This window comes from Numida meleagris, chromosome 2 (assembly GCF_002078875.1).
Source record: "Numida meleagris isolate 19003 breed g44 Domestic line chromosome 2, NumMel1.0, whole genome shotgun sequence".
In the NCBI taxonomy this organism is placed as follows: domain Eukaryota; kingdom Metazoa; phylum Chordata; class Aves; order Galliformes; family Numididae; genus Numida; species Numida meleagris.
This window is the reverse complement of record NC_034410.1, coordinates 99,584,626-99,600,509: the sequence shown is the minus strand read 5'-3', so window position 1 is coordinate 99,600,509 and position 15,884 is coordinate 99,584,626. Positions and strand designations below refer to the sequence as shown.

The following is a 15,884-nucleotide window of genomic DNA, read 5'->3' as shown; positions in this document are numbered from 1 at the left end:
GAGAAATATAAAGATGGGGGTAGTTTCCTTCAGTGTTGTTGCCCTTCTTTGAAAGACGGTATATATTCCTGAAGTGTTATGATCTGTTTAAATCAGTCAATCCTTTGGTAGTACACCCACAGGCAATATTGCCATACACAATGACACTTCCTTCTACAGCACATCCCTTGCAGGGATGTGAACTCCCCCCACAATCAGTTCATTTTAGATCAAATTTACAACCCAATATCCAACTCACCCCCTAATCACATAATTACTAAAGTCTATGCAAAGGGAATGGCAGAATGATCCACTCTGGTAGCACCACTGTCTCAGGCTGTCTGGGTTGGGAATTGTACCAGGTTCTCTTTCAAATAAGCCCACAAATGAATGAAGCTTCATTCCCAATTTTTATTTGCCTGTGGATATTATAACTGCATTACCTACTGCATACCAACATTAAACTGAGATAATAAAGGGGTGATATTTATGACAGGTCATCAACATTCAAGATAAACTCTATTTGTCCCCCAGACATTCCGAAAATAGTTCTTTCAATATCAGGGATCAGTTAAGTGTTATTAAGCATTTATTTCCTTGCATACTCGAATAGGTGAACAAATGGTCATATAAATATTTTAAGACTGAAGTATATATGCTTGCATTAATCTTTTTTAATAGCTCAAAAGCTGTCAAAAGTCTTTTTTTTTTTTTCCCTGCAGAGCCCTTAGATTACCACAGGAAATTCTGCTTCGCACTCCAGAACTCTCAGGCTGTACAGCATATATGAGAAACTGCTCTGTACTTAACCAGACTTCTAGTTGGACATGCAGGGGGTTGACAAAAGAAGGAACAGAGGAAAGGGAATGCACTGGTATTCCGAAGTTTGTTTTGGTCCACTTTTTAAACTTACCACTTTTTCTTTAGAGCGCAAGACACCAAGCTTCCCGAATCGGACATGAAAAGGAGAACACTGGTATGTACCATCCTGCTGCCGGACCACGATGACATCAATGCATCCTGAAAGGGTGGCCTGATTAATGCCTTTGTACAGTTCCTTCACAGTAACCAGGACTTGTCCTGCAAGTTGTCCTACGTAGTTCATAGTCTGAGACTAAGGCAGAAGAAGGGAAAAAAAGGCAATTAAGAAAGGAAAAGTTTGGTTTCTTTTTTTTTTTCAGTTCTTCCAAATATCAAAAGGCATGTGTTACATCACTTAACAGTTACTCCACTTAATGTAACAAGCTTTACACAAATACCTTGAGGCCAACAGAATTTTGAGCCAATTCTCATATAATGACCAGTCTCCACAATTATAAAACCCATTCTTAATAGCAAATTTATTTAACAGTGAATTTATTTTGTCATGAAACAAGAAGTAAAAACTTTTTCAATATAAAGTTATGGGCACGTAAAATCTTTGTTGAACACCAGTGCCATCAACCTTCAGAATTCAAAACTGACATAAGAAAGACTTCTACCCATGGTAGATGATACCAGACAACCAAAAGTACTAAGACTCCCCCATTAACTCTTGATTAGATAAAATGTCAGTAGCTGTCGCCTATAGCTACAATACATACTTCTCCAAAAAACTTAATGAAATTTGGAAGTATCCATATTCAAAACAGCTGCTGAAGTAGTTTGCTCTGAGAAAACACGATGAACCTAGTAGAATGACCTAGTTCACTCCTTTCATCCACAAGAAGCAAATGCTGACCTACCAGCTAACAATCATTACTTCTAAAGAAATTACATCTAAATATTAAATGCTAAATACATGTTTGTTACATAAGAAGCCCTAACCAAGTTTACATACTCATGCAGTAACTTATTTTAAGGGTGAAGTGTTATGATAGTAACTACTTCTCAGAGGTTTCACAAAGTTTCAGCCAAGAGAAAAGATGTCTTTTGCAGTCTTTGTAGTTGGTTATTCTCCTGACATCATGAGATTGAAAAGAACAATTTTAATCCAGGTAAAGAAAGCCTTGCTAAATGAGAGTGGGAAGTGTAGGACAGAATACAAGGAAAGGAAGATGAACATAAGAACACTGTGATACAGTCAAGCTGGAAAAAAATGAGAAATAAAGAAAATATACAACCACTTACTGCATACCATAATCCATTAAAAATATTGAAGCAATCTTTTGAATGACTGTAAGCCTTTCAGACTAAGAATACAAGGTGAACTATGACAGTCACAAAGAAACGAAGCCCAAAGACTTCTGTGAACATCCCAGCTTTAATGGAAAGAGGCAGGAAAATCATGAAAGCATTCTAATGGAAACCTAAGTGCAATCCTTCCTCATTCTGCCACCAAAACATTTTAAAATTGAGACTGTCAAGCCCTCGTCTTTCTTTTTAAGTCATGTGAAGAGGAATTAATTTTTTAAATTTAAATATGACTAGGCAATATATGCTAGGCTTGTATGCATAAATCTAGTCTTAAATACAATCTGAAACCTTGTTTGTAGGCTAATGAAAATAAATAAGAAATGGGTGAATTCCTCTCCACAAGACTTAAAAAGAACGATGACAGCTTGATGATGTCAATTTAAAGAGATTTTTGAATTAGCCACAGAACGACTATGCTAGGTAACATGCTAGAGAATTTTCTCCCATAGCTTCTGTACAGTATGGTTGGTGAAGACAAGAACAGATAGTCAGTGAACGGCTAATAAAATTAGCAGAATGGACTCCTTACCAACAATATTAGATTAATAAAATTGTTTCATTTACAAGTAGTTCTATGTGCAATGACAAAACTGACTGCTCACTCACAACACAGCAGCTCACTTGCCAAAAGGGGGGGGGGGGGCTGCTTCAATCATTCCTCACTATCCCCTCTTAAAAAGCTCCCTTTACCTCATGCAGCTGGCAAGAAGATACTCAATTCTCATCTTCTTGTTTCAGTCAGTGAGTAAGCCTGCTCTGCTCACAAAGAAGAACATGACAAAAACCAGAGAACTGTGAGACCCACAGCAGCACCAGAGCAGTACAAGAAAGAGCAGCAGCAAGGACCTGAACGCCTTCCTCTTGACAAGTGGGATATCTGCTGCATCCCATGGAGCTGCAACCCAAGACAGGAAGGTTGCAATATTTTTACAATGTTTATTTACCGTTTAAACAATTGACTCTGACAGTCAATCCTCATCTAAGCTACAGGGAAAATGTGCTAACAGTCATTGTCATTCATGCGTATGATCTGGCTGCCTGGAAAGGGTCTCTACAGTATTGACTTTCATGAAAGAAAAAAAAAAAAGATTTTAAGATGCCAAGAAGACTAAATTTCTTAGAAGAAATATTTGGCACAATCAAGAATAGACATCTTTAATGGAGCATCCATTCTATATACTACATTTCAGGGAACAGGACTCAAGAAGTAAGAAGTGAGGAATTCTCTATCGCTTAAGCAGTGACTACTTTAAAGATCAGAATTTCACACCAAATATTAGGAACTGAGTTCAGTTGGTAGACACTCTGGTTTTCCCTCAAAGACATGTAACTGACCTCTCCCAACTATAGAAAATCATCCCCCAAACCTCTAAGACTAAAATTATTCACCTAGTGTACACATATTCTTACTTTCCAGTTGGGAAAGTTATTTCTTCTACAATCTGTTATGTTTACGTAGCTCACAGCATATTTTTTTAAACACACAAACAGAATTACCACTTATGTATCACAAAGTTATGAACTTTTGAACCTACCGAGTACTAAAAACAACGGCTCATGAAAGGCTTCTTTCTTTGTAAAGAAGTGTTCACACAAGCATTGTTTTATATGTAGTCAGTAAATAAAATTCTAGGCACTATTTTATATTCTTCTTTATCAGGTTGTAGCTGTATCTTTCACTGCACTTTTCTTTCTTCTCTCTCTATAGAGAGCAGCTTAGCTGATGTTGTCACAATCATGAAAAGAAGCTACTTCCCTGGCTTTCTGGGGAACTGCTGGAAAAATGCAGGGGAAAATAAGTCCAGATGTGCTACACACCTCAGAAGTACTGATACTTTAGTAGCTTTGGGATGGTAGTGACCCAAATGATACCTAGAGAGACACTTTTTGTAAAACAAGGCTTACAAAGCACCTTCCAGGAATAAGCCGCTTGCTGTCCCTACAGTAACAAGAACTTTCAGGCATCAGTTCTGCAATTCAAGACGCATTTGATGGACAAGACGACTTAAGAAAGAGTAACACAGCAACATTCTACAATACTGTTCAGCTTTTATTTGTTTCGATAGCCAAACAATTACTCGATGCAGTCAAATTCCAGAACTCTGTATAAAGGTTGAAGCTGTGACTTTTGGAACTCCAGAGAGATTATTTTTGAATACTTAAGCAATACTACCAAGTTTGCAAGAAAGAATTATTAATAGTATTAGTATCCTCAGCTGTAAATGAAATGAATTCTAGGTGGAAGGAAGGAAGGGATCTAAAATACGCTGTTCTATGTCACAAAGAAGTGTTTTCTTTGTTGTTTGTTTTTTAACTTCCGGCAAGAAGCCTTCATGCAGCAGAAGTCAGAAACTGAAATTGTGGGCAGGCGGGGGGAGGAAGGGAGGACACAAAAGTAAATGCAAAAGGAAACAGCTACTTTGGAAGCTCAAGAGCTAAATAAAAACCTGTCTCCTCCACTTAAAAAAAACCAGTCAGATCTGTTAAGTTCACCCTGTGTAAGGTGGTTGAATTCCTCATGCTACAGGAATGAGAAACAGAATGGCTCTCAAAACTGATCAGATGGTACTATATCTCAAGTTAAGTATTTATTAAGTATTGAACATGTTCTACACAATAGATAGCTGAATTTTAAGAATTCACGAAGCAGGGAACACATAGATTTGCATAACTTGAGTGGGAGACTTTGTAGAAAGGAATTATATCCATGTACTATTAAAAAAAAAGTCATTTGGACTGCTACAAAACCAACAGGTCTTCTTGAACAATTTCTTTTCTGTTGTTCAGGAATACTCATATACAAAGCACGTGGTATAATCCAAAAGTTGTCCATAAACGTGTGTTTCCTGTGCACTGGGAGTACTGCTGTAGTAAAGGCAAACTGTCGGGGGTTTTTTGGTGCGTGTTCTCAAAGGTGACACCTACAACACCATGTATCCGTACTGAACTGTACAAACGCTCGCTTCAACAACAGAAAAGGACTGGAAGGTACTCAGAGGTGAGCTGTCAGATTGCTCTAGAGAGATACAGCTTTAGAGGGCATGACTTTTAAATATGGCAAAAAAAATAAGTTACTTAAATGCAGATCTTAGCTTGTAAGAAAGTTGATATTATTATGTCCTATTTATTTTGAGATACGTTTAGAGGATTAAGAGATAGTCTAACACGCGATGTAAACTGTTTACATGATAAAAACAGTCAAGAAGTTACAAATTTTTCAAGAGAGTATGTAGAAAAGGAGAAAGATCGTGCATAGCATTGGCTTCCCCCGATTCATCTCATCTTACCTATATTTGCATATAGCCATGAAGTAGCAGTTTTGCTTGACCAGAGAAAATCTTTTCCAAGGGTTTTACTAATTTGTACTCTGAACACCAGGGGGAAAAACGTGAACATAAAAAGAACCACCACTGTAGCACAAAGTCTACTTGACAAAAACAAGCTAGCAAGCCAACAAAGAAAGGGAAGCAAACCAAACCCGTCTTTGCTCCTAAGAATAGGTTTTAACTTAGAAGCCAAGCAAACCTGTTCAACACCCGATTAACGTATTCCTTGTATTAGTAAATACAGACTGTTAATTTTTTAGATATTCTAATTATACAATAGGCACTGGTAATTAGCAATAAGTGTCAAACTCACCAAGATTCCAGAAGGAACCCTCTCATGGGTAGAAACACTCCTATTGAAGTCATCTTCAAAATCATACTTTTCTGAGAAATTCATCTCAGAAAACAGCAATCTAACTTTCCAAAGTGCAAGTAAACGTGACGTTTACAGCCATACCAGAATGCTGGATCAGCATTTCTTCTCCATCCACACAGGGGTAGGAGAATTATGCAAAACTTCTGGTCTCTTAGAGAAAGATGTTCACGATACTTTCCCACGCAGTACTAAGGTTAAAAAGGAAGCGTTTCTTTAAGAAACCTCACACAGAAACTCCCTCACCAATAGGCTTCGCTTGAAATGTCACAGCCCCTCGTACTCTGAGATAAGTAATAACATGGACAGACTTTGCCATATGTTTGCACTGATAGGTAATGATCTTGCGTGACGTTAAGTCACATGGCCGTAGCTGAGGCTCCCACGAAAAGAAGCAGGGATTTGGTTAATGATTCCTGAGCGTTAGCTCACTCGCAGACTTTCTGACCGCTGCTGTAACTTCAGCACCTGTAGCCGTGTTCAAAGTTCTAGCTCAGCCAGCAGCACAGGATTCAGGAACATCAGCTGCCTCCCCAGGTGCCTGCTCCCTCCACTGACAATTTCATCTGGCTGGCTATTCCAGTTCTGTAGGACAAATATGACGACAGTTCCAGCTCCGCTATTTGCAGGCTGCTCTTCACCCTTTTATGAAATAGCATTGTAATAAGAAAGAGCTAACTGGTATTAAGCTTATACTAAAGCATGTATCAAAATAAACATTTTGTTTCTTGTGGATATTTTCCTACTTCATAAAAACTGAATTGTTTTAAGTAGTATAATTTGGGTGTGCGGACAGAACATACAAATTTGTTGTACAGTTGGCTCCATGACTCAAAATTAATTTTTTGATCCGAGAAATCTTGAAATAATATTACTTCTCCAAAAATCCAGGGTAGGTGAAATAACCTAAGCGCAGCAGTACAAAGAAATGATTTATCCCTGCGGTCTGGGGATAGGAGACATTCTTTGAATTGATATTCTCCCAACATAGACACATCCGTCATTACGTTACACATGCATCTTCTCTCACTCCCCATTCCCCTAAAGCTGTTACTCCATGACTGCTACAGAAAACTGGAGGGCTACCTGAATGACAAGCTAAAAGATTGCCTAGGATTCTACCGCCAGCTTCACTCTGTCTTCCCTTAAGTTTTGTAGATTGATATGTTAAGCTCTGATGCAGAGACAATGAATCACTTTATTGGATGCAACCAAATTGCTTCTGGGTTCCTAAAATAATTCAAGAACTACACCCAAGGCCAAAATTAATCAGTCCTGATGACATGTTCCCGCTCTGAGTGCTGGGCTTGCTACATTCATAGTAAGATTGTAATTAATCGTTCGCTCCCATCTCTGGGTCCTTTTCTATATTACTGAAGTTCAGATATCACATGGCTTCACAGGAAAGATTACTGATTCTACAAATGACAGTTGTTTTCATAGGATTTTAAGAATCACTAGGATTTCTCTGCTTGTCACTTCGTTTATCACGTGTTTCATTAATATATAGTAAGAAACACAAGTTTAGGAGCAGAATGACAGCCAGCTTTGTTTGAAAAGAAGCACTATCTTACATTTTTCACTCAGCTTCATGTTATTTTTGTGTACAATCTCATTATATCTATTTTATTTTAGTACCGTTCAGTATTTTAAGTTGACATTTATTTTTTGAAGTGTCTAGAAGTGTTTTGGAAGACATCTTATCTGGGATACATATATAACAGTAGTCATCACATTCCTCTTCTTCACACAGGCAATAACGTAAGACTTAGATAATAAGCTCTGCCTGCTTAGTAAGCCTCCCTGTCTTTTTTCTTTCCACAATATTTTTCAGTTAAATATAATGTAATTCCCTCTGAGAAAGTTTGGTTTTAACTATGACATTTGCTTACAATTTACACAGGAAAATTAGTTTTGTTTTGAAAAGCAAGAACACAAAATTCGGAACACATCGGAAACAATGTTTTTCATGCAGCCCTAATTCAGCTCTTCAGTGAGGGTAGATTTTACTGTGGTTTAGCCCCAGAATGCATATACAAGTCTCATATAATGAGACTCATAAGTGAATAGTGCTGACAAAGATCAATCAGCATCCCATATTATTTTTCTCCTCCGCTCTTTGTTAATCTACACAGCTTATCCCATTGCTCATTAATCAAAATCCCTGATAAGAAGTATGACTGCATTTTTAAATGATACTTTTCTACAGAAAGCTTTACGACATAGTAGATTGTATTAATTTAGTTTTACAGCATCCCAGAAATGCAGTATCTGCACCTGGAGTACTGCATCCAGATGTAGAGTCTTCGGTACAGGAGAGACATGGATCTCTTAGAGTGTGTCCAGAGGAGGCCCACAAAAATGGTCCAAGGGATGGAACACCTCTCCTATGATGACAGGCTGAGAGAGCTGGGGCTGTTCAGCCCGGAGAAGAGAAGGCTGCAAGGTGACCTCTTAGCAGCGTATCAGTATCTAAAGGGGAGCTACAGGAAAGAAGGAGACAGACTCTTTTGCAGGGTCTGTAGTGATGGAACAAGGGCAAATGGCTTCAAGCTTAAAGAGGAGAGATTTAGGCAAGATGTAACAAAAAAATCTTTTACAGTGAGGGTGGTGAGGCACTGGAACAGGTTGCCTAGAGATGTGGTTGATGCCCCCATCCCTGAAGACTTTCAAAGCGAGGCTGGATCAGGCCCTGGGCAACCTGACCCAACTGTGGTGTCCCTGTTCACTGCAGGGGAGTTGGAGACTAGAAGATGACCTTTAAAGGTTCCTTCCAACTCTAAGGATTCCGTGAATCTATAAACACATTGTATATTCAAAACATTTCTTCCATAGGCTACGTATGTATATGCAAATTGAATTTACATATCCCAGGTGATGATTCAAAGGAAAAAAAAAAAGGCTGACTGCCAGTGAAAATGACATTTAAGTGATTTGATTGTACTGTATGGGAACCGTAGAAGCAGTGTGGCTAGAACACAGCCATAGGGCTTTTCCTCAGCTTTTATCAGTACTTGTTATTCTAAGTTCTGGAAAGAAGGAAGCAAGCAGGAATTCTACTGACAGAAGCATTGATGAGAACACAAAATCAAAATATTCACAGATCAAGGTAAATCCGCTGAGACAATGATTGAGGCAAATGTATCCTTCTTTAATTAAGAAATCATAATACGTAGAGCAAGTACAGGACAACCTTTGCCCACATCCTACATCTTCACCTTGCCCCTACACCCCAAATCACATATCATTCGGACATGGAAAAGGTCCTTACAATCTTTGGAATCTTAAAATTTCAAATCATTTCTTTATTTTCATGCACTTTTAATGCTTTGGCTATACGGTGCAAACAAAGTGGATGAGCTCCTGATTCTCCTGTAGAGATGACAAAAAACAGACTGCAACAGAGAAGAATTTCCTGTGCCCAAGTTCGCAACTGCCATCCCAGTCTGAAGCATCTGCTTCTTGAAACTGGAAGCAAAGCTCTGTTCATTCATTGTTACTCCTAACTGCAAGTCTACCCATTCTCATTATGGACTTTTAAACCTACTACAAAGGCTAATAACTTTGCCAAATTAAAGTAAATTTGCACATGAATAACAGAAGACATACTGAATGAAGACCTTCTGCCTTCTATCCCATCTGAAAGGGACAGAAGGATTTCTCTAGGAAAACAGTTAGAGATTTTCCTCTAGTAGAGATGAATGTTATCACCCTGTTTCACTTCTAATAAAAATAATATACTTGCTGCATTTCTCCATATAAAGGAGGAATGGGACTTAGATATGGCTTGGAATAAAATTTTCCATTTTAGAAAAGTTAGTAGTAACTAAAAATCAAATTCTGCTCATAAATGACAGAAAAACCTGACTGACCTATAATTCCCAGCTGTCAAACAACAACAAAACCAACAAACTATCGAAGGAATGAGAAGACCTATCACAAGTACAATAGCATGGAATAAGAATCCAAGCAGTTAACAGATGCGAGAGAAACACCAGTGAGATAACAGCAACAAGGAATGCACTGAAGCCTGAACTAGTGATTGTAAACGAATAAAATCAAGCATCTAGCTTTCCACCTCCAGAGCAAGATGATGAACTCAGTTTCTGCAGGATCTCCTGTTGGACAGGTATTCAAATTAGAATATTTTTCAGTGCAGCTTAAGTTATTTTTTGATCTCTGAGGGAAAAAAAAGGGTTAGTGTGAAAGAAAAGCCACACTCTGCAGGAGCTTGTCCCCTCTGTAACGTGTCACCAGTCATATCTGAATGACTTACTAAGTATTACCTGTTTCCAGTATTATGGCATCTTTCCTTTATTAACTTGACCTCTTTCTCCCGTCTTCAAGAGCTCACGAAGCAAGTTTTATTGATAAAGTGATCGGTGCAACCAAAAACTTAATACGCTCACACAAAAAAAATTTTGTCTACATAAAGACATTAACTTCTTTCAAGAAACTGAAAAAGCAAAGCTGGCTAATGCAAGACTGCATCCTTTCAAAATCTGCATGGGCAAAATCCACACAGAAGCTTGCTACACTCGACAGATAAGATATTTCTAGCAGCACAGACTCTCACAGCCACATCATCCTTTGTTGAACTTTTTACTAGATAAATAACACAGTAACCAAATTGTCTGAATAGAAGTTCCACTATAGTAAGAGAAGCTGATGAACCTTTTCCTGTATGTTTTTAAAAAGCTCTAAGTATTTCTCTTATGAGCAACCGCTATTTGTCTACACTGCCCAGCAGGTGGAGGAAAAGCCTTCCCATGCACTGATCTCCCTCAGCTGTATTAATGCTTTCTTCCCACCCACCAGCACTTCAAAATTAAAGCATGTGTATTAAAGCAAGAAAAGCATCCTATCTATTAACAGTGAATAAGAACAGTGAGGCTAGCACATATCTTCAGAACAAACAAATACGCTGATTCTGAGAAACACATACATGAAACATCGGTGTTCTAAATATACTATATATAAACAAGAATTTTTTTCACTTGATCCTCTATCATTTAATTGACACATATGTACCAAAATAAATTCCATTTGCACATAAATCAGTGCTATTTTATTAGAAAACCGGGTAAAAATGATGAATTCCCACACACAAAGGTATGCACAGCATGAGATGTCAGGAAGGGGAAAATTAAATCTAGCTGAACAAAGCAGACTATGCTTACTCATTCAGCAAACACAAACTATGGGCATTATTAAGTTTTAAGGAACACAGATCACACATCTGTCTCAAGGATATTTCTCCTCCCCCACAGAATATAACGGCTCATCCGCGCCACACAGATGAGACACAGTAAACCTGTAAAGCAGCCTGACAGATTTCTTGTTTCTGTTAACATGCACACTTTTCATTTGAGGCAAAAACAGCTTTAAATCACCACTAAGAATTTTATTTAAAAATCACTACGTTTCAGCTCACACTGCAAACGAAATTCTGTTTTTATACAAGTGAGAAACAATTTCTTCCTTCTGTAATGGAATCTCAGCTACAATTTATTATTCAAAGCTCTTCCTTGTAAGAAACTCTGCAAAGAGTTCTTCGCATTTTTCCTTTAAGAGGCCTCTAATAGCCATCGATCCAAGGAACAAAAAAAAACAAAACAAAAAACCTACATTTCCTGAGGAGACACTTACATAGTCAAAAGAAGACTACTAAGTCTAAAGACATGGCCTAAGACTGGTTTAGCATGCACTGTGTTAAACCAGCGATTCCCCTCCCTGGAGGCACTCAGGTGGATGGGGCCTTGAGCCACCTGGTCTAGTAGGAGGTGTCCCTGCCTACAACAGGGGAGTCAGAAGTAGGTGATGTTATAAGTCCTTTCTAGGGACCTTTAGCTCTCACTAGACCAGGTGCCTCAAAACCCCATCCAGCCTGGCCTTGAATGCTTCCTGGGAGAGGAATGACTCAGGACAACTTCTGGTTGTATGTTGTCAAATGACTGCAAAGCTGAAAGACACTGATAACAACAAAATGCTTAACAAGGGAAAACTAGCTTCCTTCACTTGGAAATTCCCTTGAAATATAAACAGAAGAAATAGTTACATTTCTTCTTTTTTCTTTCCTTTTTTTTTTTTTTTTAAATTAAAGGACAAACATTAATCCCTCAAAAGCACAGGTAAGATCTATCTACAGATATGGGGAATGACAACTGCATATTAAACTAGCCTGGCTGCAACAACAGAAACATAAGCCCCAATGTTTGTAACAAAGGAGCAAGGGCAGCAAGGCAGACTAAATGCCTGTTCCAGGGTCTGACCAATGCCCAGTCTGACCCCCCCCTCCCCGGCAGTTCAGTGCCGTCCCCCTCCTGCCATCGGCTCCCAGGAGCAGAGCCCGGCACCTCCCTCTGCTTCCCCTCCTCAGGGAGCAGCAGAGCAGGGAGGTTAGAAGTTCACAGAAGCACTCCTGAGCAACACAAGATGAAAAAGTCATTGGGATACAACATGCTACTTTGTTCCATTAGAATGCTCCCAGTACTGCAGGAATACATCCAATACATACGCCGCCAAAACAAACAGTCAGTCACTGCTTTGTATAAATCTGAAAGTTTTTTTTCTGCACACATTTAGCAGTGGATCTCCCACCAGAAACTATCCTTTCATCTCTCTCAGATAGTTACATATAAAGTGCTTGCAATTCATATATAAACAGTGATTAAAAGTTACTACATCTATAAGCCAAAGCTATTTTACTAGAAGAGTAGTGTACTAACTCAGCTCAGATATTCTGTGATGATACAAGGAGACCTTGAAGAACTGTTTGTTTTCCTACATGCTGCAAGCTTGCACTTAATGTGTAAATAAATGGAAAAGAAGAAAATTCTGATCCAGAGCCTGAGCTATGTGAGCACCTTCCAGGAGGAAAACAACAAACACAACAAGACAAAAAACACACCATCAACAACGAGAACCACTCGATACAACTAATTTCATCTCCAGTTTTGACAGAAGTTCCCAATGTGGTTTGGAACAAACTCCTTTCAGCTTTATCTGAGCTAGGCTGCAATTCCTCAGAGACAAAGAGCACGCAACGTGAAGAATGGCTACTGTGTGCTGCCTCTGGGACTTGAGATACATCAGGAGGTGTCAAGTGTAAGAATTGCAATTTATATTTCCCCATAAATGATCCTGACCTTATATGAGCAGAAAGGAATGCTGCATGTAGAGCGGGAGGACAAGCAGTTCCCTGCACTGCAATGCTAGAACATTTCACATCTGTTTTCCACGTATAGAATAACAAACAACTAAGCTAATGTTTTGGCTCGTTACAAAATTAAGTACGGAGAGTAAGACAAGTTCAAACACCACCTCTTTTGTAGGCCATTAAAGAAAACCAACCATTTTGGTATGCCTAACTGAAAAGCTATGCTATGAGCTAAACAAGGAACACTGTAATTGCTTACCACAGCCTTTCAGCACTACCTGTTCTTACTGTAATTACAAATAGTACCACATAAAGTAGTATCTCAAACTCCTCCGACGTTCTGAGCTTATTGAGAAACTTCTTATAATTAGTTTATCGCTTCCAATATTCTACCATATAATAGTAATGTTTTTACTGGGCATCTCACTGATCCCTCACTTCCTCCACTAAAAGAAAACTTCCTCAGCTTTCTTTGTAAAGGATGGCAAAACAATTTACATCCCTGCCTGTTCTGGGATGTGAAAACTCTTGAACGGGAGCTGGGAGAGAAGATGTACAACTGACAGCCCCGGAGTTGGTTGCCTGCATGCGCACAAACTGTGGCTACGTGCATGCAGAGTGCCATGCCCACACTTTCAATAACACAAAATAACAACATACCAGGACTTCATTTCTTTCATTTTAACACTACCTTCTCAAAAATGTGTACAACCCCGCTCGTTTTCCCACTTTCTCGTATTTTGCTAACATCAGGAGCTCCGTATTCAAAATTAGACAGAGGTGGGCAAGGGGAAGAGATCTGCAGCACTGTCTGTCACCTTCTTCCTCTCTGACGAGGTCCTACGTACTCTTATGGGATACAGCTAACAAAACCCTTCTTATAAGAGCAATGGAATTCTGTTCACAGGAAATCGTTGTGTCAACAAAAAGGCACATGGAACAGGTATGCATATCACATTATTTTGTTGGATGGCGTTTAAGCAGCACGCTGTCTCGGTGCGTTACAGCCATCGATGTCCCCAACAGGTACTCGGCAAGCACTCAGCGATGGGAAGCGTTGTTCACACACGCAAACCCGAGATGGGCACTTGGCAAAAACTCAGGCGCGCACACACAAAGGCGGCAGGCCAACGGCTACAACACCACGCTCCCTCCATCAGTGGGGATAAATAGGAAAAAAAAAAAAAAAGAAAAGAATAAAGAAAGAATAAAGAAAGAATACCCTGCAGGTATGAGAGTAACGCTTCAGCTGAAGAAACGCACGCCCGTCAGACGGAAGGAGCCGCGCAGCAAGGCACCCAGCACCATTTTTAACGCGAAGAGCTCCGAGGGGATGGCGGCAGTGACCCCACTCGGCCCCCCAGGGCCGCTCCCGAGGCCTCCAAGGCCCGGCCCGTACCCACAGCCACACCTGGCCGCCAGCAGACGGCGGGGCCGCGGCCGTCGGCGGCCGGTGACGGGAGTTCAACGGTCGCTACTCGCGCCCCCGCCCCCGCGCGCTGCTTGCGGAGAGCTGCCCTCCGCCGCCTCACCGCTTACCTCCAGGGAGGCCGGCGCCGCTCGCGGACGGATGAATGGAGGGAGGAGGACGGGGAACGCCGCGGAGCGCTGGGTGCGAACTGCGCCAAGCGGCGGCGGTTGGCGCAGCGCGTGCACGCCCGCCCGCACGCGCGCGCGCTCCCTGCGGCGGGTGGCGCGAGGCGCGCGGCCGCCAGAGTCGGGGGGCGGGTTGGGCGGGCGGCGCGGAGAGCGGGCGCCACCTCAGCGGCACCACGTGATCGGGGATAGGGACGAGTGAGCATGCGCGGAGGGGGCGACCGTTGCGCAAGGGCGGCGGCCATGTTGGGTGTGGGGCTGGGCACGCGATGCGATGCGTGTCGGTGATAGCGTCCTGGTTTGAGCCGTTTCCTCAGGCGAGCTGCTGAGGTGATCGGCAGCAAATGGCAGCCTTGTCTTACACTTGGTTCCTCGTGACAGAGAAATTTAAAAATAAACACTTCCTACTCCCTTTAAGCATCTCTCCTTGTGTCCTGTTGAAAGTTTTGCTTGTACCCAGAGTGCCCCGGAGCTGTCACGTTTGTTTATGACAGGATGGAACAGCAAAACCTAAACATGTCCAGCAGCCCAGGTGTGTGTGTCAGGCCAGCAGCTGCCCTGCCCATCTCTTCTGTGATTCACCCCCTCAGCCGGTGAGGCTGCTGCCTCGATTATGTGTTATTATTGATTTGACTCAGACTGTTGCCCGGAGGCCCCAGTTGATAGCAAGGAATAACACGTACTAAAACAGGGAGATATTCTCATGCCTAGCAATCTACAGTATAGAGGAGGGAGAAGAAAGGGAAGAGAGTAGTTGGAAATGCGGCTCAGGTCTCCCCTGTGTGAATTCAGTGTTTTGTCACTCTCCGTTGTTGCCTATTTGTTTTTGTATTATTTTCTTTACCAATTACTTCTTCATCTACTGACTAGATTTTTGCTTTGCTCCTCCCTTGATGTTAGAGCCATTTTGGGCTGTCACATATGTTTAATATAATTGTCAAATAAGAAAGCAGACTGATTAACAGAGTACTCAGTGCAGCTGACAGAATGACATGCTACCTTGCAAGGGCTGCATAGCTAAAATTGACTGTGATAGTCCACATGTCTCCAAAAAGCCTCCTTGGAAACCTTTTGTACCAGTCATACAAACAGATAAGAAGGTCTGTTTATTGATCTGTACCTCCTGGTACAAGCTGCCTAAAAGATTATAGTCAGTTTGCTTATTTGCAAATAATCCCTTTGAGCATGGAACTAAAAAATCTATCCCCATAGTGCTTGCAGGCTGTTTTTCAAAGCAAGCAGTCCATGGATGGAGACACGAGCACAGAATTACATG

The 15,884-nt window shown here is 40.8% G+C and overlaps 1 protein-coding gene across 3 annotated transcripts in view; it reads right to left on the bottom strand.

Annotated features, from left to right (window-relative positions):
- Positions 1-14,714, bottom strand: part of LPIN2 (lipin 2) — a 41,619-nt gene extending 26,905 nt beyond the window's left edge. Inside the window, exons 1-2 of one of the 3 annotated variants that reach the window (XM_021386353.1) lie at positions 14,552-14,714; positions 893-1,093 (exon numbers count right to left, since the gene is read on the bottom strand). In XM_021386353.1, coding sequence (XP_021242028.1) covers positions 893-1,084 — 192 coding nt within the window. In that variant the 5' untranslated portion in view covers positions 1,085-1,093; positions 14,552-14,714. Of the gene's footprint in view, positions 1-892; positions 1,094-5,793; positions 6,109-14,234; positions 14,463-14,551 lie in introns of those variants that run through there. The other 2 variants (XM_021386351.1, XM_021386350.1) reach the window with 2 other exon arrangements.